This window comes from Seriola lalandi, unplaced genomic scaffold (assembly GCF_002814215.2).
Source record: "Seriola lalandi dorsalis isolate HSWRI2012SDOR001 ecotype SW California unplaced genomic scaffold, Sedor1 jcf7180002054188, whole genome shotgun sequence".
NCBI lineage: Eukaryota > Metazoa > Chordata > Actinopteri > Carangiformes > Carangidae > Seriola > Seriola lalandi.
In genome coordinates, this window is record NW_019524741.1 from 282,198 (window position 1) to 305,318 (window position 23,121).

Consider the following 23,121-nt stretch of genomic DNA (forward strand, 5'->3'; position numbering starts at 1 on the left):
AGAAAGCCGCAAGAGCGCTAAGAAGGCTTTGGATCCTACTCAGCATGTCTCCTCATCTGCACCGCCCAACAAAAGGGCCGAGCCCAGCGGGCCGGCTCAGCCCCCGTCCGGTCCACCGACGGCCCCATGCTCGGGTCCTGTCAAGCTTCACAGAGGAGCCACCTCATTCCTCATTTTGGCAAACAAGTTCAGCTCTTTGATGGCCTTTGAGGCACAGAGCAGGAGCTGTAAACAGTTTAGGGAGATCACTGTGAGGCTGATATTGCATCGCCATCTGCGGCTTACTATACCTCGGCAGGAAGATGGCATTGTGAAGGAAGTTCTCGAAAATCTTTAAAAAGACGCGATCATCCTTCTCCCGATCCTTCTCCTCGGGCGTCTTCTGGCAAGCGCAGCACGGGCCCTTCTCTGCCCCTGCCAGGTCTGACTTGGTGGGCTTGGTGTTCTCTTCCTGGTCTGTGAGCCCCGTCGCTGGGATCCGGACTGGGATCTTCAGCTCTGTTTCAAGGGAAACCAAAAGTGTTAGTGATGGACAGCTTTCTGCATAATCAGAGCCTGCATTTCCTGCTCAGAGTTATTTGTTTCTGTATCACAGGGGTAATGTAACCATTTTGGGTAATACCTTCATTTGCTTTCTTGTCAAGAGTAAGATCAATGCCTGATTGTAAGTACGAAGCTACAGCCAGCAAGTCGTTAGCTAAGGTTAGCACAAGAAAACAGCAAAACAGACTAACAGCTTCATATTTTACATACAGACACCAGAGCAGTATTAATCTTCTCAACTAACTCTCATTAAGAAAGTAAATAAGCATATTTCCCAAAATGTTGAACTGTTCCTTTAGATGACAAGGAGGCAGTGGGAACGCTCGGACAATAAAAAGAGACGCCTTCTGTAATGCAGACCTTTGGAGCAGTAGTTATGTTGGTAGAGCTCCCTGTCCTCAGGCTGCTGCTGCCAGCGGACCAGGTAGTAGGTCAGCTTGCCGTTGGGAAAGACCGGAGGTGACCACTTCACCACCAGCTTAGTCGAGGAGTTGGCAAAAGCGCGGGCGTCTTTAGGCACAGACGGCACTGCAATGATGTCAAAGTCATGTTATATTATATTAAAATATTGCCAATGTGTTCACTTGGTAAACAGCGACAGCACTGGTGTAAACAGACTGATGGTCAGACTTACGTGACGGGCGTGTGCGAATGTAGATAATATCACTCTTTGCGCCACTTATGTGTTTGTCCTCCACCTGCAGGGTGATGGCCTTCACAAAAATAGCATATTGGGTCCACGGCTTGAGGTGCTGCAGACTGACTTTTGGGTCATCGGTTTTATCCTGAGGAAAATCCACATCCACCATGTGCCAGCTGTTTGAGCCACAGCCATCCTGGCCGTCAAACTCTGTGATGTTCTGGAAAGGGCTGGTAAAGACACAAAACATGGCCAATATTTACAAAACGACCAACATTTGCAGAAAGAAAAAAAATTACATCCACTTATATCATAACGTTTTGTTAGTATGAAAGTAAAAAACATTTTAGGACACGTTTGAAGATTCATCTATCAACAGTCAAAAAAGCCTGTTTACAAATGGTGCGTATCCCATTACTGCTGACCATTTTCCAAAGCACACCATACAGTTTTTCAATGGCCAAACATTTTTCTTTCACCTCAATAAGAAAATCTGATCTCAAACAATAAGAAGATATTTGGCTGGACACATTCTTCTATAGACCATCTGAAATCAAAGTGGCTCAGAGTGACATGTCCTAAATGTTTTCAATGTTGAGTTAATTTTATCATATGACAGAGTGTTACAGAGGATAATGAGTTGTTTGTCTTCAGAGATACTCACGACTCCTTGTAGTAGACTATGAAGCTGATAAGGTCTCCGTAGTCTGGCGGCCTGTAGCGCTCCCATGTCAGGTTGATCATATGGCTTAATGTGTCGTTATACTTAAATGTCAAGGTATGGCTTTCACCTGTTTTGACAGAAGGGGACCCTCAATGAGACATACAGTATATACATTTCATGGTAGCTCTTTTAATGTCACAACACAAATATTGGTCAATCAATTCAATCAATGAGTATACTCACAGCTGGCTCTTTCACCGTTGTTACGGAAATCACCCTGCTCTGGCTTCACAGTTATTCCCGTCTTATCCCACATCGTGCGGATCTCAGACATGCAGAGTTTGGGGTTCAGACGAAAGAAGAGACGTCCAGCCCGAATAGTCAGGTTGTGCTGACTCCAGTCCCACAGGTACTGCAAGTGCTGGTTGTTGATGGCGGAGAACGAATACATGCTGATAATGGAAGGAGATAAAGAGTAGGTTACAACCATCATACATATTTTCCTTTATTGTTTTCGTGAACATGTTTCATGTTTCAAGCTGAAGTTGTCAGAAATGTGGTTAAAAGGAGTTTTTTTTGCCACCTGGTGGCAGCATTAAGCACTAACAGAAACTGATATCAATGAGCAAAGGTTTATGCGCCTGTCTGACAATGAGACTGGGTTTCAACAGAGGAGGAAATGAAACAGAAACACTGTCTTGCTAGCACTCTGAGCTCTTGCTGGCCAAGTAACGCAGCAGAACACCTCCAGAGCGAGGGGAATGTCTGCCATCCTCAACAGCATTCCTCTGAGTGAAACTTTACCCTGGGAGAAACGACAACAAGAAGAGCAACAGGCTTTCCCATGACCCCTTTGGTCATTACCAAAAAACTTTCCCTCATGTCTAAGATGATGGACCTGAGACTTTCCATGCAGATTAGTGGGCACACTCACTTATCTGGCATGTCAGCATGACTTTATTAATCATTTTTAAATAGTATTGCAATAACTGAAAACAGTGTTGCTTGACACAAAATCTAGTAAATTATATTTAGATATTTCAATTAATGTTAATGTGAACATCCACCATCAAGGGCAGACGCTCATTCAACAAGAAGTCACTCTGACATGTACAGTATGTAACTGCAATGATATGTTGGTGGCAGCTTCCCTGCTAGGCTGAGGTTTGCTCATGTCCTCTCATTCCCTCAGTCACCGCACGCATTCAAAGGCAAGCAAAATAAAATAAAAAATAAAAAAAAGCTGCAGACAAACAGCGCAGACAAGCCATACTTGTCGATGAGTTCCTGCCCATTGATGTAACGCAGGCTCTTGAGGAAGGACAGCGAGCCAAGTGCGTGGGAGTGTCGAATCTTCACATAGCCCGTCACTGTCTGGATCAATCCCATGAAGCTCTCCAGCTCAGACGCTATGTTATCTGGGGACAGGAGATAAACACACACAAACATGCACACACACAGACACACACAAACACACACACACACAGCCAACCACACAGAAATACATTACAGCATATGAGAAAAACAGCACATGAAAGCCACGTTTAAAAACCCACAAGGACCTCTACTGCTACTGCTAGGACGACCGGACTAGCTCTCAATGCAAATATCCCAATAAGCTTTTATCATATGTGGAGATTAGCTTGTGAGCCACCCTGTCAACTGAGCAAATAAACAGCATTATAGTATAATGTGATAATTGCTTTAGAGTGCAGGGAGCAGATGTAATGTTGATTTTGTGGCCCTCCTGTGCATCCCAGCAGCTTAGACCGCCAGGCTCTCGTACTTTATCTGCCTCAGTAGTCATAATATTTGCAGGGCAGCTGAATGCAACACAGTGTAGTAAAGTGACTATACTGCGTCTGCACAGACTTATTATAGCGTGCTGTACAGCAGACTGTAGCCGAGTTAAATCTTCTGCTGGATAGTGCAAACCAGTTTCAAAGCAGAGAACCACTGGTGTGTTTTATCTGCTTAGTTGTGGCTGACGCATGTTGATGATCTTGGAGTAGTGTCATCTGCTCAGCTAATTTATACTGCAAAATTTTCTGTGCATGCGCTGTTAAAAGTACTGTGCTTCTGCATAGATGCACTCACTTCCACGGCGAATGTTGATGTCCAGATTGCCCTCGATGACAGTGCAGTCCTTCAGGGACTGAGCAGCGTCCACAGAGTCGATGACAAGGGATGTGCACACCTTGTCACACAGGCCATTGCAGGCACTGCATAACATACTGTATGCAGCAGAAGCAGAGGGAAGGCGTGAGCAAGGAGAAAGAGACATGGAAAAATGTTAAGAACAGTCAGAGAATGACTAAAATCTCATGCGAACTTTTCTACCTCACCCTGAAATCATCTGTCCACTCCCCAGTCTCCCAAGCATTCCAAGGGATTCAGGCAAATAAATTCACTGCGTGATACAAGGTCAACTCTCACACGGAGAGTATAATCTTTTATGGGCCCTCATCTGAACTCTGTTTTGTGAGAGAGCGACTCACTGTATTGACCTCAGAGACAAAACAGCAGCGGTATAGCCAAAAAATCTACAGCAGCAGACAGACTGCATGGAAAGTTTGGGAATTGATGAGACAAAACAGGGAGGAAGGCTGCATACAGAGTTGTAAACCAAAGAAAACGGTTAAGGCCTCTTCTTAAAACCTTTGAGTGTTAATCAGTAAAATCTACCAGTTCACTCCTTCTGTTATAAACGTGAATCATTAATAGTCCAACACGCTCTTAACCTGTAGCACTTCCAGCTTCCAGACCTACTTTAAGAAAGGAACGTGTGAAGGGCCGGGTCAGGTGAAGTTCAGCTAAAGGATACTTTATGCAAATGAATTCATTATGCACAAGTACACAGTGAACACAAGCTGCTTTAGTGAGAGAAACCACACATGTATTTACAGAAAGATTAGCCAGGAAATAAATAATACTAAGACCTTTTGCTCCCTCTGTGACGAAGATCAGGTTATGATCCCTTACAAATTAAAATACAGAAAATTAAAGAATACTTCAGCCTTCAGAAATCTTACAGACCTAATGTAAAATGATTCATTTTAAGGAGCGCTTTCTAATATTTTGTACATTCAGTGTGTCACCTGGCATGGCATTTCCACATCAGACCTCAACTAGAAGTGAAGGGTACATCTTTACCGATTAGTCTCATTGCGTGTGAAGCCAGAGGGGCAGTCGGGCATACATTCTCCCCCGTGGATGACAAAGCGAGTGTCACCGGGCAGGTGCACTTGAGAACACAGGTCCATGTTGATGCAGCGCCAGCCCTCAAACTTGTAAGTGCCCGGGGGACAGTCTGGAACACAGCGGTCCTCATGGAAATAGTGGAGGCAGGCGGAGCAGGCCATGTCGTTGTTGGGTTCAATGCAGCTGCCCAGGCACTGGCTGTGGCAACACTCCCCCTTGTCTGTACAGGCAAGCTTGCAGTGTTCTGGGCATACTGAAGGAGACAGAGAAAGATGGGGGAGAGGTCAGTTTTGGGTGGGTGTAAACAGCCTGCACTGCTGGACACTGTTACAACAAAATCAAGGTCAATAAAGGTCAAAAAGTTACAAAACCAAAGCTGATGTAGCACAGATGGTGATTTAAATGTCTATAAGCGTAGAGTAGCTTCAGAACATGTTACGTGATGAAAAGCAGGCAAGAATTATGAAGTCGTGTTAAACACAGTATGTGTATAAACACTCCCTGAGCACACATGTACACAATCTAATGCAATCCGCTGCAATAGCTCTGCCACATATTCTTCCTATACAAAGCTTCTAATGTTCATCTTTTGTTATAACTTGCTGAAAGATGCTTATTCATCTCTGTTTATTACTGAGGTTGTGGTTGGAGATGGTGTTGCACTGGACTGAATTATACTGAAGTGTGTTTCTAATATTCTTCCTCCCTTCATGTTTGTAAATATGGTGGGCAAAACATCAGAAACATCTCCAGCATAATGAAGTCCAGGTCAATTCGACCGTAAACTACGAGCTCATTAATAAACATGCAGTTAGATTACCACCGCTCTGACAGTGCCACTCAAACACTGAACATTATTATCTTTGTAAAGGTAGGATTTATGGTTGATCTGTTGCATTGGACTGTATTGAACGTTACACGTGCCTAATGAAGTGATGCAAGTAAATATACATTTTGATTACAGCACAAGAGACAGAGACAGGTATGATGTAATCATGTTGTCACACCGATATTATCACCAATATTTATTACAATCATATGTTACCAGTAAATCTTCAGTAATATTCTCTAATTTGATTAATACTCTGCGCAAATGGTTTCATTGCCACTGTCACTACATCTTCCAAGAACAAACAGCTGAATATCCTTCAAGGCTGTGAGAAAATTTGTCAGAAAATTATTATGTGGGGTGTTTCAAATTAAGCTTGAGCAACATGAATAATTGAAGCTCCTCATTCTTTATTGAGGATCACTGAGAAACCAAAACGCAAAACAATGTGTTATCAATAACACATGGCATTGTCCCATTGCTTGAGACAGACATTTGACTAATTGTGCTTCCTGACCATGATTGTATCAGCATTTATCTCTAGATAATTACATCTTCCCAAATCCAAACTTTGACGCAGATAAGACCAAAGTTACCAGGAAGTACTCGTAAAGGAAATTTTTACCAACTCATCAGCTTTACACTTGACTTTACAGTGCAACATGAAAATGGCTAACGGGAGACGTCTGTAGCCTATTCTTAGAGGGGCATTTCAGGAAAAGCAGATGTAAAGGGAAGAAAGCAGATGATTCCCACTGCTAACTAATCAAGAGACACTGCAGGCAAAAGTGTCCTAGTTTCAGACCAGTCCACTCCACAGAAACGGCACCTGGAGAGCGTGTGGACCTGGATGAATGATTGTGAAAGGCCTGGTAACAAGCTGTTTTCTGCTAATGATTGTTCCCTGTTTGAGGAGTCTCTGTCTAGATAAAGAGCTGCTCTGGGAAAGACTGAGTCAAGAGTTCATGTTTCTTCAGGGGAAATGTGTAACATAATAAATCAGTCATCATTTGTGAAAAAGAAAAGAAAGAATATAAAGTGTCTTTTCTGCATATTAGAAAGTGTGGATGCAGCAAAGCCCTGCCCCAACGACCTTGTGTTGTTTGTATATTGGGGACTTAAGTGTTTACTATTTATTGTTATGCTCTTTGTTATTGCTGCAAGACAAATTTCCCCACAGGGGCAATAAAGCTGAACTGAACTGAAATAAGAGGCACAGCACTCCTGGTTCCTTAGCAACCGCCTCCTGGTGCAAAGCCAGAGCTGGAAGGAAATGTGCGCAAACACACACACACACACACACACACACACACGATCATACAAACCCCCCGACAAACGTACATTAAAACACACATTTCACCACTTTCATGTGTGATAATATAATTTGCAAGTCTGTGACACTACAGTCATTACTTTCCTGTCATCAGTGTCATTATTTGAGCCAACTGCATCACACACACACACACGCACACACGCGCACACACACACACACACACACACACACACACACACACACACACACACACACACACACACACACTCACTTAGAAGAGAGAGAGAAGAATACACATGATGAAGAATGAGTGTGCATGCGCGCATGTGACGTGCGCACATGCATGTTGGTATGTGAATATTTGCGTGTGCCAGAGAGAAAGAGGAAAGGAGCTCCGCTTGTTTATTTGCTTTTAAATTAAAAGCGGGTGTCGGCGCATCGGTGGTTCGCTTTGTGAATCAGTCAAGAAAATGAAGCCGGCTGCTGAGCTAATCTCTTAATGAATATTTCATGTTACTTTACAAAACATCTGTGTAGGTTAAGCGTGTGACTGTGCACTACAGAAATGCTGCAGAGCAAACACGCACACACACACACACACACATCACAGTGCCAACTTCAGTCTCACTCCTGACAGTTTCTCAAATACTTGTCATTCTTTCTCACATTCAGTCACATCCAACAGTACAGAAGAGGTGAAATGGTCTGTTGGGAAAATTCCTTCAGAATTCTATGACAAAAGAAAAAACAAAACATCTCTGGCTATTTCCTCCCAAAAAAAATAAAATAAAATATCTCACTCAGCGGACCCAATACAATATTTTTGTTCAATACACTGCAGCACCTCAGGAATTTCCAATAATTGTCTTCCTGTAAGACACCTTGAAGTTACACTGCAGTTTACTACGGGAACAAGTATTTTCATGACGGTACGTAAGTAGGGTATTTAGCTGTATGGCCTTTCCTGCGCTAAGTATAGCTTCACACTATGTATATATTCTGCCACACCAGGACTTGACTGGCTCTGCGGTACTTCATGAATACTGTATCTAACTATCCTGGATCTGGTCCAAAACAAACGGCAAAGATCTTTTTTTAAAACTACATCATCAAATGCCACACACACACACACACACACACACAGGTCCTCACATAACAGCTGTGATTTGATTGGAAATATGATGCTGACATTAACGTGTTTAAAGCAGGAAGAGCAGTGTTGCACATTTCCAGAGTGAGAAGAGAAAAAAAAGAAAAAAGAGAGAGAGCGAGCGAGAAAGACATCAGCCAGGCTTCATTTTCTTGGAATCCTACCAAAAGGGGGCAGCCAAGGCAAACTCTAATGAGCCTTATTGGAGGAGGTCCCTTCCTTCCGCATCATTTTAACAGATTCCTCAATGAAGAGAAATTCCAAACATGCATACCTTCCGCCAGAAGAAAGCGTAAGGGAGGGGGAGTTGCTGCCTTAAATCCATATAAGTCGACCCGGTTTCACTGTGTGACCAAACAACCGGTGGTATCAAGGATACAATCCTCTATTTATAGATGCTCCTAATGCAGCCCTATTTCCACGCTGCTGCTCTCTGCAGATAGCTATGCAGGGCATTGTGGGTTTCCACTACTTCAAAGGAAAGGGACTACCTAACAAGGGGCTCCTCTTAAGATAAGTCGTCACCATCCTTGTAGTCCCCTGAGTGGGTATTTGATATGAACAGGAATAAATGAGAAGCATCAGCAGATTGATATTTGACCCTATTTAGGTCCATACTGTATTATACTAAGCAATTATTGAGGGACTACATTGCAATCTGAGGTAACAAAAACTTTGACAATAACCTGAGTCTGCAGAGTCAAATAAGTCAAACTGCTCAGAGTGGGGGTAGGGAGGTTTATGATCATGTTCCTCTCATACAGTAGTTACACAACCCCCCTCCCTCCTGCTCTTTCCCTGAGCAAACACAGTCAGGTCAGACACCATAGCCAACCACCGGCCTGCCCCTGCTGTTCACCAGAGCACTGCGACACGAGGAGTGGCCAGGTCCATTTCATCAATAGTAAACGAGACAACAGTCAGCGCTGAGGAGTCTTCCTTCTGAGCAGCCGGTGCATCCCTAAAACCACCGTTACATAGGGGGAGGAGGAGGCATCACTAACAGGCTGAGAGACACTGTTTGTTTTTTGTTCCAAAGGTATCCTCCAGTCGCTGGACTATGTGAAGAATCTGCAGAATGTTCCAGGCCGCAGAGGATTCAAGGGGGAGAATGTTAATCCCTTGTTCCGCTGCAACAACACAATAACAACTTCACGAATTGCTACGGAAACCTGAGAGGAGGAGGCTATTTTAGCTACAGACATGATCATGGAGAAGTATGTGAGATAAGAAAACAGGAATATATATGTCTGGAAAATGACGACAATTATATGCAACAATGTTAAGTAGCAAAAAGAAAAAAGGTGATGTGAGTTGCAGCTGAGCAAAAGAGGTGGCAAGCATCAAATTTATTCCTCTGTCAGGCTGGCCTTGCCTTCCCCTTCTTAAAGCGCAGAATGCAAAGGGGGGGGGGGTTTCAGGGCTACGTGACCCATAGTCCTTCAACCATGCCTTACCTCTCCCATTTCACCACAGTCTGTATCGACAAAAAAAAAAAAAAAAAACAGCTTTTATCTGATAACAAGATGACTAGATTTCAACACTGTCTACTTGGAGAAGTGTGTGTGTGTGTGTGTGTGTGTGTGTGTGTGTGTGTGTGTGTGTGTGTGTGTGGTGGAAGGATGAGTTCTCACATTTTGGGTTCTCAAACAAATTAATGACATTACTGAATAAAAATGCCAGTGCATGAGAGGAAGCATTGCAATGCAGCAATGCTTCTCATCTGAATGCGAGTCATGCCCCGTTTGCTCGAGAGCACGCTGTGTAAGTAGACTACTACACTGTTTACACCGGGAGGCTGGTGACACGTTTACTGCCAGCAGGCCACTGCCACCTCTGAAGGTGAAGTATGGTGTGGAAATATAAGAAATTTTGTAAACTGATATCCTTTTCCCAAACCAATCATGGTTGTCAGCCATAGTGAAGCATAAAAAATGATCCAATGAAAGATGAAACATTTCATTCTTCATAACATATCAAAGCGCACTATGTTTTCCCTGTGTCATTGAAGATAGGCAGGAAGCGTGACAGACAGTTGGGAAATCATTCATTATTCACAGTGGGGCTCAGGGGGGAGGGACAGCAGGGAGGAGGGTGTCAGGGAAGAGGAGGGTGGGGGTTAAACTGGGAGCTATCTGCTGGGCCAATAGCAGGCAGGCAGGGGAGGTTCTAATTCCGATGACTGACATGTTATTGAGTCTGGAGCAGAGATGGTAAACAAGTCCTCTCTTGAGCAGGCGTAGGGGGGGGGGGGGGGTTGTAACCATAGTGATTAAGCATGGCTTTTCCACAGATTCGGAGGAACCATAAGTCAAGGAAAAACCTGAACAGACGTAGCTTACTCAACAACAAGCCTCAGTAATATTATTCCTGTAAATACTGCTGACCCTTAACTGGAACACCAGCTAAATAACAAAACATGACCGGGTTATGAGGCAGCTAGGATGATCTTTTTTTAGTATTCTGCAGGAAGTAATGCATTTTATCTGACTGAGAAAAGCAAGTATAGATATAGTTTAAAGTTAAAGTTTGAAGAGCAAAAGAAGAACATTACCACCATCTACTTTGTTGTGACTGTATGATTTTGAAGTTTTATTAGTTTATTATAGTAGCTGCACATTAAGTGTCAATCACACCGTGTTTTTTTGCTGCACAATATAAACAGGGCCATAGCTCCATTAGGACATGATTAAATTTCTACATCACTTCTATTTACCGACGTATTCACTCTGCTGCACACTAAAATAATCCACTGCACTGTGGGGATGCAAAGCCTCCCACTCTGTGCAGAGTCAGAGCCAGTGAGCTCAGGTTACCAGAGCTGAGAGCGGTAACAGACAGTAAGGTAGCTGAACAGGAGTACAGTAGGAGACGGCAGCCCTATCATGGGCTGCTGCAGCCTGGTTCGCAGGCCGACCCCCCCAGCTCCCTGAGCTCCATCAGGCCACATCCTCATCCGGCAACCCGATCCTCCCTGGGAGCCCCCAGTGGATCACTCCAGACACTTGTTTAAACCACATCAGCCCAGACGGCCAGAGAGAGGATGCTTCCTCCACTCAGAGCCAAAGGCAAACCGCATCAGAGATTCCAGTGCTGTCTTACAGCTACAGTCTCAAGTCCCAGGATGGACTGATCTAATCTAAAGTGGTGTTTTTCACCTTTGTAGACAGAGTGTGTCTAGCTGTGCGTGTTCGGCAAGATCGACCGTTCTGCTGATCAGAGGGGTTTTTTTTCGGAGGGGGAACACTGCACAGCGTCATGATGTGATTTTCTCATGCAGACAGCTGGCTCAGGAGAGCTTGGCTAAATCTCTGTTCAGTCCTGTGCACAAAGGTGTGTGTGAGCCCATTCCTCCCCGTCCCAGTGTTTCTGGGTCTCTTCCACTCCCATGCCCACTAAAGACCAGCAATGTGTTTTTCACACAACTATGTGCTGGTCTGTGTGTTCAGGCATGCGTGGCATTTCCCCTCACTCGCGTTCAGTCACAACAACACACACACACAGACAGACACACAGACAGACACACACACACACACACACACACACACACACACACACCCCTTCCTTCTACCCTCAGGCCTCATCCCATTCTGCAGCTGCTGCTGCTGTTGTTGTTGTTGTTGTTGCTTTGTTGTTGATTGCACTCTAACAGGACACAGGTATGCATCACCATCACATGTGAAAACACTTTGTGCTTTTATCACAGAAGAGGTAGAGGATGGTCTGAAAGCTATTAAAGACATGTTAAACAGTGGAAAAAGTGAGTAAGAAGATACATTTTAACTGATATTTTACAAACAAAATGCTGAATATATTGGCAAAGAATATTCTGATACGCTTTGATGTAATTCTTTACAAGTAAGTGTTCAGTAATAGCCATAGTAAGCCCATATTCTGGTTCTTAGACACCTTAATATGATAGGTAGGGACACACCAATATTAACCACGCGACTGAGGTATCATGATATCATATCACATTTAAATAATTATAATGTCGTAATTCTAGCCAGAGGCAATTCATACAAGCTGAAGGGATTGGTCGTTTATTTGATTAAACAACTGACAGAGAATAATCAAACATAGACAGGAAGTGGACATAACCATTGATAACAGATTGCAAATAAACACGTTCATGTCACTGTAATAAAGAGCTACTTCACAAAGAATTCAGAACTGACCAGTGAGGTCAAACCCCATAACTGAGCCTGGACCCAAGCTGAACTTCTGAAACCCTCTAGGCCTGATTTCTAGTAAGCCAGAAGTCCCAGAGTCGTACTACAGCTCTGGACAGAAGCACCCCTGGAGTCATATTTGTAGCATGAAGGCAGGCCTCTGCGGCAGTCTTCCTCATTAAATCAGACAACTCTCCAGTTTATTCTGAGGATTCTCTCATAGTGGTTGTTGCTGATTTGGGTCGTTTGAACAAGGAAAAAAATCTGCGTGACAGTCAAGCTATTCAGCAGGGGCAATTCAAAATAATTGTAGTTTAATGGTTTTGTTTGTTTTCACCTCTCTGATTAAGCTCAATAATGGCATTGACCGAAACTATCATGTCATTGCCAGGCACCAAAAGTGACAAGCTGCACAGCTAAGCTAGATGCTAAAACAGGCATTAGTATGGGAAAAGCAACTTCGGGGAGAACTCTGGCAATGTTTTTTTTTTTTTTTCACACACATTCTGAGGTGTTTCCTCTCACTAAAAGTGGCTTCTAAAAATACCTGACTTCCCAGATCTGCTTCATTAAATACAGTGTGTTTCCTGGCAGTGCTGTGCTGTGCTGTGCTGGCTGGCAAGTCGCGTTCCCTGGCCTGGCTGTTTTGCTGGCTGGGTGACTGGTTGGGGTTATTGAGAGCATCAAGCCTTCACATCTCTTCCTCTACACTTCACTGTAATCCCTCTAGTGAATGAAGAGGAGACACCCATGAAGATAGATCTGATAGATCAGACTAATGGTCGGTTACTTGTATAAAGTGTAAATGGTATCCATGACACACTGGCTTTATTATACGACCTGAAGAGAAACAGAGAAACATAACAAAGTGTACACATAAAATGATTTGGCTCAGGTGCTGGATGTTTGCAGGCTCAGTCTAACACATGGCTTTGTACCCACCTGTCCCTAGATATGCAGTAACCCAGAGAGAACCTCCAGCCATTCAGACTAATGTTGATTCTCTACACATTCAAACCGACTCTACAGCATTTCAATTATAAACACCTTTGTTTTTTTCTTCTTTTTTTTTTAAATTACAGTACCTGTGAAATGTTGCAGGCAAACATATGCAGTACTTTTGTGTAACATTGTTACTCTGTACCCAAACTTGGTTCAGCCTATCATCACCAGGGCATCAGAATAGTAGTGGCTCTGATGCCAAGGTCTATTTCGGTAGATGACCATCTGCAGCTTTGCGGCACACGGTGCCCAGACTTCGTCCTGGCACGCTGTCCGGCATACATTCTCCCTGCTGGCACGATGTCTGGATTCAAAATGACACATCTTCATTTCACATTGACTTCAAGGAGGCCCTAATCCTGGTTAAGCATAGCAACATTTGCCTTGAGCTAAAAAGCTGACGGGGATAAGTTTGTGTTCATTGCGAACATTCCTACCAGGTTAAAATGGAGTGCTCTGCAAACACTGAGAGGGCTATTAGTCGATTACGCGGCTGATAGTCAGTGGACTGTAAATCCTGAAATTACGTTTCAGTTTGGTTATGTTTTATATGTGTATGTTAGGATTGATGTTTGTTTGTATGTGTACATCAGGGATCATATTTAGGACCATGTAACCAAGTCGGACATCATACACATAGCTTTGTGAACATTGCAGTCTCTCTCTGTATGTCTGACTGCAGTTTCCTTGTCTTTCAGATGACAGTGGCTGCTTGCTGGCACTTGCACACAGACTGCGGCGAAATGCTGTTGCTCAGCCCGTTTCTCCAGTGCATCTCCCTCTTCTCTTTGGGCTATATGCCTCAGCGTCTGCCACCTCAGTGGAGCCTGACGTTCTGTACAGTCCTATTAACCACTTCAAATATGACATCTGGATTTAGGGTTTCCTTTTTCCTCCATTTCATTTCATTTTCACAGTGAGTTTCTTGAGGATACACACAGGATCCTTTTTGTGAGGCAGCACTCGTTCTTTTAAAAAAAAAAAAAAAGGACAAGCTGCGGGTTCAGCAGGGACAGTTGTGCCCAGAGTTAACATCTGTTACAACAGGACACTGATTCTCTCCAACCGGAGAGTCTGCACTGAGACTTTAGGCTAGCCTTTTCAAGTGTAATGGTCTGATAAGATAGCATAGTTCCAGATGGTATCACAGTTAAATGCAACTGTATTGATTCAGTATCTGTTGTATACAAAGCTTCATTTCACATGAAAGAGGCCTGTCAGGGGTTTACCTGTAAATACACAAACCTCATGCTTGTTTTGCCAATTTCCTATCTGCTCTGGGAGTTAAAAGCTTGCAGCTTGCAGGTACTTTATGGACAGCTGAACAACACAGAGGAATAAAGGCACTTACTGATGACTTTGTGGCGTGTTTGTACACTGATAAGGCCAAAGAGTAACAGTGATGGGAAATGTTTGGCAGTGTTTAACGATGTACTAGTTTTCCCTTGATCCTTTCACATAAAAGAGTATGCCTGAATACCAAAATTAGGGGCTACATTACCTTAAATGTCTCCTGTATTCCAAGTGGTTGAAGGTGACAATCAAACAGCCGGTGTGGGTTACCATTTAAACGCAAAGGCACCAATTACACTAAAAAGCCATTACAGTGCAGTAAACAGTGAACTCATAATAGCTTGTCCTCATTGGTAATTGGGTAACAACACCACCAAATATGGCAGTTGCACAAAGCCTGTGCAGTGGAGTGTAAAAAACGTCACTGTTTACAAGTCTCTGAACAAATTGGGAGTTACGTCACCTTCAGTTCAGTTTCACTCACACGCTCAGCGCAGACACGGCTCCTCAGTTTCAACCTAAGTTTCGGTGGTAATCACATTTTACCATGACGCAAGTCTCCCATTCACCTCTGGTCTTAAATACAAGCAGTACAGTCATGTTACAGAGAGCATGGAAATCCTTGGAGTAACAAACTGTAGTCCCCTATCTAATCTCTTCCTTGTTTAGTTTAGGGACACGGTTTCAGTGGGAAATCAAACACAGGGAGCTGGGCTCAACAGCCTGATATGATATATGTAGAACGTGAGACTGGGAGTAGGAGTTTTGGCTACAAGGGCTTAGGGTAGGCACGGGGGTCAAAGGTCAGAGGCTAGAGGCCAAAGGCCCGCGATGGGGCAGAGTATGGATAAAGCTGTGCCTGGCCATACTATGCCAACAGCAGAAGAGGGCAGCGGATGTGGATGGAGCAGGACAGCTGACGGGCCATAAACAGTCCCCAGCCCACACTTCCTATTGGTTACCGGTGACATCATGGTTCTATCCCCATTTTTCACCTCCTCTTTTCAGGGTGGGTGGAGAGTTCAGTTCTTCCTCCTCCTCCTCCTCTCTTTCTCTCCACTCAGCCAGGCCGTTTCCCTCTCTCTCTCTCTCTTTCTCTCCATCTCTCTCTCTCTCACACACACACATACACACACTCAGCTTTATTTGCCCCCTTTTAGGGACCTCAGCAGCTCACATGGCCACCCTTGTACAGGAGGAGGGAAGAGAGAGGGAAGAAAGGAGCAAGAAAACGAAAGGAGAACGAAAGAACTATAAAGGAATGAAACCCATCTATCTATCTATCTATTCTTTGATGGAGGTGCGTGTGAGTTGTCTCCCTCCGTTGGTGTGGAAACTACAGGCTGTGAGTGTGACACTCACAGGACGTGGCATTCACACAGGGCTGCAGAGTGTACCCTTCATAGTTTCCCCCCTCTGCCACATCACACTTAGTTACCATTAATGTCCACCATGTGGTCTCCGATGGGTCAGCGCATGCTACGTTAGCATGAGGCAGAATGAGACACACACGCACACACACACACACTGCACATATGCTACAATTTTTTTTTCCTCAAGCAAGCCTTTCTTAATTAACACAAGCCAAGTGAGGAGTTTTGTTTGGTGCATCATGCTTCACAATCTGTTATTGTGAAAGTCTAGGTCTGACATTTTCACTAGCAGACAGCTCACTAAATTACCAGCTGGGCTTCACTGTGATATGTCTCCAGTAATGAAACAAAAGGATGCTCAAAGGGAAAGAGAAAAAGACACATAGAGAGAAAGAGAGACCCACGGAACAAGCGTATTGAGAAATAATTGCCTAATATAAAAAAGATGTGCTGGAAGAAAAGGAAGAACATACATGTAGCTGAGGGATGTGGCTGTTTGGGGAGGTCTTAATCACAGGGATCGATCCCTGTGCCAGACAGGTGTTACATGTCTGATGAGGAGGGCTGCAGGAAAGGTGACAAGAGTGAGTTTAAATCAGCCACATCAGCTGACCTTCCTGTGCTCTGCAACAGTCAGATGCAGTGTTCAGTCCAGGATCACATCCCTCCATTAGAGATTAGCTTTTAGTCGGATTAAGGAGGAGTCAGTGCACGTAGGAGAGGTGAAATGTCATCATAGCACCGCAGGAGGATATCGAGGGGGCTGCAGCGGGGAACAGGGACAGGGTAGAGGGGTTTGCTGGCACTGTGGCAGATGGAGAAGGATCTGCGGTGACCCTGCATGGACTCCACAAAGACTACATGTTAAACCATGTTCAGCCCAGGCTGTCACGGCAGAGCACTACAGCTCCTAAGCTCCCTCCCATCTAGTGTGTCCTCCTACGAAGATGTTGAAGCAGCATCATTAAAAACTACAGGTGTGACCGTATGGTAAATCAGAACATTCAAAGGATGGCACAGAGGGCAGAGAGGACACATGCCAGTAGAGAGGCAGAGAAAATGGGCAGAGAGAACAAGCCAGCCACCAACCACAGGAAGTGCTAAGCCCCCACCGTGTCAAACATAAGACTTCCAGAAAATGACTGAAACAAAATACCCACGCTTTCTCCCCCAAACAAACAATGACCTCCATTGTGAAATGCAGTGGCACACTCGCAGTCAGGGGAGACATAAAGACACAGTTTGAAAACAGTGGGCCATACCCCGCCCCCCCTCCTCCCTCTTTCTCTCCTCTCCGGGCCACAGACAACTTTCTCCTTCAGCTGGGACATAAACAGGGGGCACGCAACACTGTGGCCCACTTTGGAGCAACCCCACTTAGAAAAAATATGCCTTTGTCTCCCTGTCGTTCCAGACCTCACACGACTCAACGGACCAGGCTGCAACAGTATTAGAGCACCAACAGGGGGCCTAAGCCCTGGGAGAAAGGCACGCTGCACTGCAGACATGTCACACACATCCTGAGAATGTCAACACAGGTCTGAAGAGCCCCCCCCCCCGTCATGATTAAAAAAATCTATGGCTTCTCATAATAGGAATAAATCAATAATAATATTATTTTTAAATGGATACATTTAGTACAGCAATGCATATATTGACATAGAGGATTTTCATCTACATTTATTCAACCAGCAGTGCACACACAGAACACTTCTAAAAGACAACATATATACCACAAAGTACACAATACTCTTTTTTTGTGTCTCACAGTTTGAACTCTTGCTTATGATAATATTTCAGTCTTCTCTTTCATCCTCAGTTTCATTCAGCCTGAGGGATGTCCCCAAACAGATCACTTTTACATCAGTTTCATGCCATTCTTAAGAGCTCACTCTGCTCCTCTCACGTATGTGTGGGAATCTGCGGAAAGAGGACACTGCACCAACCGCACACACTGCGTGCACAGGAGGAGCCGGCTCTATATCTACTTGAGAACTACTGTATCCCTGCTGTCCCCAGATGCAGTAATTTGTTGGGTGTTATTTCATAAATGTCTTGTTAACTATTATTGGTCTGAAAGCCGCCAAATTGCACATCATGAACTGTAACAAATGGAGGGCCCGAGGCTGTATTTACTGTTCCACGGTAGCACTGCAGCTCTGGAAATGGCTCAGAAAAAAAAAAATAATAAAAAAAAATCACTACACCTAGTAACAGATGACACAAGGACCCTTTGTCACGTTTATATTCCTAATACAATATTATCTTAAGGAAGTGACATGGTGTTAAACATTGCCTGCGCCTGACTGTGCTCCGAGTTACACATTGTCTAGTCCTCATTTTTTAATAATGAAATCACAACAAGAACCCAAAGGAGAGCGGGATTCACACCTGCTAGATCAGTGATTTCCTCCAGAATGCACTTAGACAAACATGAATGTGCACACACACTCACATACTTTCGAACAGCCGGTGCTGGGCTGGCTACAGACAGCCAGGGGACACATAGCTGGCTGAGAGAGGGAATGGGAGCACGCTGCTCAATCAATGAGCCATCAATCACTCACACACATGGACGCACACGCACGCACACACGCACACGCACACACGCACACGCACACACACACACACACACACACACACACACACACACACACACACACACACACACACACACAGCGAGACGGAGCAAACACAGGAAACAGGAGACCATATCCTTTAACTACCACTCAAAAGAAAGTCATCAAAGAGCTGGCTCTGACTCCTTTTTCCATGGCCAAATTTCCAAGCACTGCTTTGTCTTGTGGTGGTTTGATTAGAGCTAATATTACTTTGCCCTGACCCCTCTCAGAGGAGTTGTGTGAGTGTGTGTGTGTGTGTGTGTCTGTGTCCTATACAGTCTGTTGCACCACAACAGCTATCTGCTATCCTAACTAGCCCACTGCTGCAGGGCCTCACTGTACTCTGCTGAGCTCTCAGACAGCAAAGGGTTGTGAAAAGGCTGGCAAGGAGGTGGTAGCAGCCATATAGTAATAGACTTCTGTCATCTATTTGGTACTAGGAGGAAAGGCTGGGAATCATTATTATTTTTATTACAGAGTAATCTGTTAATGATTTGACTTTATTTTACAGGTACATGATTTCAAAATAATGTCCCAATGTTTTTCAAATTGTTTTTTGGAAAGGTGTCTATATGAAAGAGAGACAGAGGTAAATTGGTAGACTTCTGATTAACTGATTCTAATGAATTAGTAAGAAAATCAAGAGGCTTTCAGTCAGAGCACACGGGTTCAGCTGAAAATGAAACATTCAATCTCGCTACGGGCAAACATACAATTCTACACATACTGTATGAATAGTAAATAGTATATAAAAGTTTCTAATAGTACATTAATAATTCATGGTTTTACATGGAACAGCTGTAGGATATTCCTATTTCCCAAGAATCACTAACGATTTACAAAGTTCGTTCCAAAATACTTCTTAGGAAATTATTAGAAAATGACACACCCATAAAATAAATGTTTTTTCTGTTTCTGAATGTACAGTATATCTTCTCTAAAAGGTCAAGAAATTAAAAAATGTCCATCACAGGTTCTGAGAATCGGGGACATAACCTTTCGAAATGACTTTTTCTTTGATTTCAGTCCAAAACCCAAATACATTCCATTTGAAATAATCATTCATGTTTGAGATGCTGACGCTACTGAATGTTTGGCAATTTTTCTCGATCAATGACATGTATGATGAATGGATTATCAAAATTGGTACTTTTTGTGAACCCTCAATAAACAAATAGTTTCAGCACTACACCAGAGAGTCATTGGCAGAAGCAGACAGCCCTCCAGATCAAAGGGACATTCCAGCATTTCTTCCCAGCCCCATTCTGCCTGCAGGAGCACATTCCTGCTACATGTAGGCAACGCCAGGCACACCTGAAGCATGTTATTACTGCATCGCCTGTCCTCGAGGGGGGAAAAACACGAGTTCACCGAGTTGCCCTGAGAGCAAGTGAGCTCACCCAGCTCTTACACTGTGTTCCCAATGTGTCTTGGACGCAGAGCACGTCCAACACGTAAACAAGAGTTTTGAGTCGTCTCCAGGCTGAGCAGCTCCTTTTCTGTAGCCTCGGGGGGTGAGGGGGCGGGATCAGCAAAGTTAATGTACACAGTGAAGAGTAAACAACACCAGAGGACGTCCTCGTGTCCCTGAACATGTGACAGCTTGCCCTCCTGTCTGCACTGTCATTCTGTGTCAGCTCTCATTACCTACAGCACTACACGACCGGCACTGACTGACTGACTAATGGCACCTGCTACCTAATGCTGTATGGGTGAGAGTACGGGGGCTGGGATCACCATGACAACACAGAGGTTGACCTCTAGGCTGATAGGCTCTTAGAAATATAATCCATCAATTATTTATTTATAATACATAAGAAACAACTTTCTGTTTTGTGTTTTGAGGTGTTAAACATTTAGAACTTATAGAGCAGAAATAAGGGGTCGTGCTTTAAATTGCCACCAAACAAAAACATGACTGCCAACTTAGGAACAAGCTAAACCAAACTTTCATCCCCTCACACAGCCCATCTGTGGCGATTCTTGTCTTGATTCTTGACCTCACTGCCTTCACAAAGGTCTTGTCGGCTTATTCAACAACAGCCGTAAGTTATTTGGTTAGCGCTACAGCACCCGGGGGATATACAAATGAAAGGGTGGAGCAGGCCTGAACATTCAACCCCTCTCCCTTGACACAAGACACCCCACCCCCCTCCGTCTCAAACCCCCCCTGGTCCCATCAGGCATCAAACAGAGCTGCACGCCCCTAACTCCCCGCAGAGACCCGAGGACGGCCATGCCAGCATTGTGTCGGTGGTTTAAGAGTCAGCTAGCGACGGGAGCGGGGGATCAATACGTCTTGGCAGCTCAACGCCTCATGTCATCAGCATCCATGTAATATACTGCCTCAGAACAGGAGAACAGAGGATACACTCTGCGTGACCTCGAAGACAACAAAAAGAAGAATGTGACAGTGGAAGAAAAAAAACGGTGCTTGCCTGGATACAGTTCTCAAGAAGCCTTTGAAGAATAAGTTCAATTCTATTGACTATTGCATCCTGAAAACACAAAGTGAGAAACTGGAAGGAAACAGTCTCAATTACCCAATTAATACTGTCATAGAAACAAGGTCTCTGAAATAAATATGTGAATAAATGTGTATTCACCAACACTCGCCTCTGAGGAAAGGAAGTCTGGGTATTCTGATTCCAAGAGAAAAATTGTAGTCTCTATTTACTACATACATACTAAATAACAGTGCAAATAAACTAGTGTGTACTTGTCTGGTGAGGCCCCTGGGACTCCACTTTAAAACAACAGTGGCTTAGATTTCATGGTGCGACCGGGACAACGGGGGGAGCATGAGAATGATGCTTACCGACAACACACCTCACAGATAAACAAATGCAGCTCAAAAGCCAGAAGTCTCTCTTCAGCAAAGCTGGTGAAGACATTATGAAAGTGTTGAGGTGTGCCTGTTACTTCTCATTGTGAGGATTGATCTGCTGTGGCTCCTAAGCGAGCAGCCTGAGGCGGAAGCTCAGCCCAAATTGGGCCTTTGTTCCAGACTGCACAGTGTCTCAGCAGAAGCATGAACAAAACACAAACACACAAAGCCTGTGAAGAGGCGAGAGTGTATGTGTGTGGGCCTACCCGAGGCTCCTCCTCAGCCCGAACAGTCACACACACACACACACACACACACACACACACATAACCAACCCTACCACAAGCGCCTCCGAGCCGCGTCTCACCCACCCACACACATACACAACACACAACCTGACCCGCCTCTCCTCTCGCTCTCTCTTCTTCCTTCTTCCTCTCTCTCTCTCTCTCTCTCTCTCTCTCTCTCTCCTTCCCACCCTCATTCATAAAATGGCCGCTTCACAACTCCAGCTGCTGGCACAGAATTTATGGATGAGGGGTCAGGGGCAGCAACGGGCCAGGAGGGACTTGTTTGTTCTATTTTTCCCCTCCCTTCCATCTCTTCATACGCCCTCCTCTGTCTGTCTAGCCGTTTCCATCCCGCAATCACGCTAAGATTTGTCCCCCTAATTCTCCTCTTAACATACACCAGCCTTCCTCATCCCTGTCCCCTTCCTCCTCCTCCTCCTCCTCCCCCTCCCCTTCCCCTCCCCTCCCCTCCAAAACAAACCTGATACCCTCATGGCCTGGGAGGGAAACTGAAGCTATGCGTCTGGCAGTGGAAGGCAGGAGCAGAGCAAAGCGGGGGCAGGAGCAAGCGCTGGTGGCTCCTCCTCAGAGGCCAGCGAGAGGGGAACGGGGACATTCTCAAGTTCCATCCCTGGAACACAACCTCCATGTTTCTGTAGTTTTACCACATCACACACACACACATGCAGACTCTCGAGGCATGCTTTCAAAGCAACATGAGATTCATTGCTATGACTTTTGTTTGTTTTTTTTTCTCTCCAACTCTTTGTAGTCCAGAAATACGAGATTTTTTTTTGTACCCAAACATTTTTGCAAGGTGCTATTTGTGTAGGACGGACAATCTTTGTTCAAGGAGTGACAAAATAAGGCAGGGCAAATAGATTGTGTACCTGGGAAGCTCATTCTAGACTGCCTGAGTTTTATAAACTGATCAATCAGAGTGAGTGCACAGAGTGAGTGGTTCAGGAGAGAAGACAAAAACTACAGTGCCAGAACCATTCTGACAACACCACAGGGTGCAATAATAAGTGTCACCATGTGTGTATTTTTATGTTTGGAGGATGTGTGTGTGTATCTAGTCTGAGGTGAATGAGTGCATGAGCACTAATGCACCCCCCCCACTACACCACTCTGCAGCGTCTTCTGCTGTAAGCACACAAATTAAAACTCACTCAAGCAAGTGCTTTGGCTGCCACCTCCTCCCACCCTCCCCCCTTTCCATCCATCCATCCCTCCATCCATC

The 23,121-nt window shown here is 44.5% G+C and overlaps 1 protein-coding gene across 1 annotated transcript in view; it reads right to left on the reverse strand.

Moving 5' to 3' along the window:
- Positions 1 to 23,121, reverse strand: part of igf1ra (insulin-like growth factor 1a receptor) — a 76,517-nt gene that overhangs the window by 15,698 nt on the left and 37,698 nt on the right. Inside the window, exons 3-10 of the mRNA XM_023403870.2 lie at positions 5,001 to 5,301; positions 3,945 to 4,081; positions 3,121 to 3,265; positions 2,091 to 2,299; positions 1,848 to 1,974; positions 1,178 to 1,413; positions 904 to 1,071; positions 291 to 498 (exon numbers count right to left, since the gene is read on the reverse strand). Of these exons, the coding sequence (XP_023259638.1) occupies positions 291 to 498; positions 904 to 1,071; positions 1,178 to 1,413; positions 1,848 to 1,974; positions 2,091 to 2,299; positions 3,121 to 3,265; positions 3,945 to 4,081; positions 5,001 to 5,301 (1,531 nt within the window). The remainder of the gene's footprint in view (positions 1 to 290; positions 499 to 903; positions 1,072 to 1,177; positions 1,414 to 1,847; positions 1,975 to 2,090; positions 2,300 to 3,120; positions 3,266 to 3,944; positions 4,082 to 5,000; positions 5,302 to 23,121) is intronic.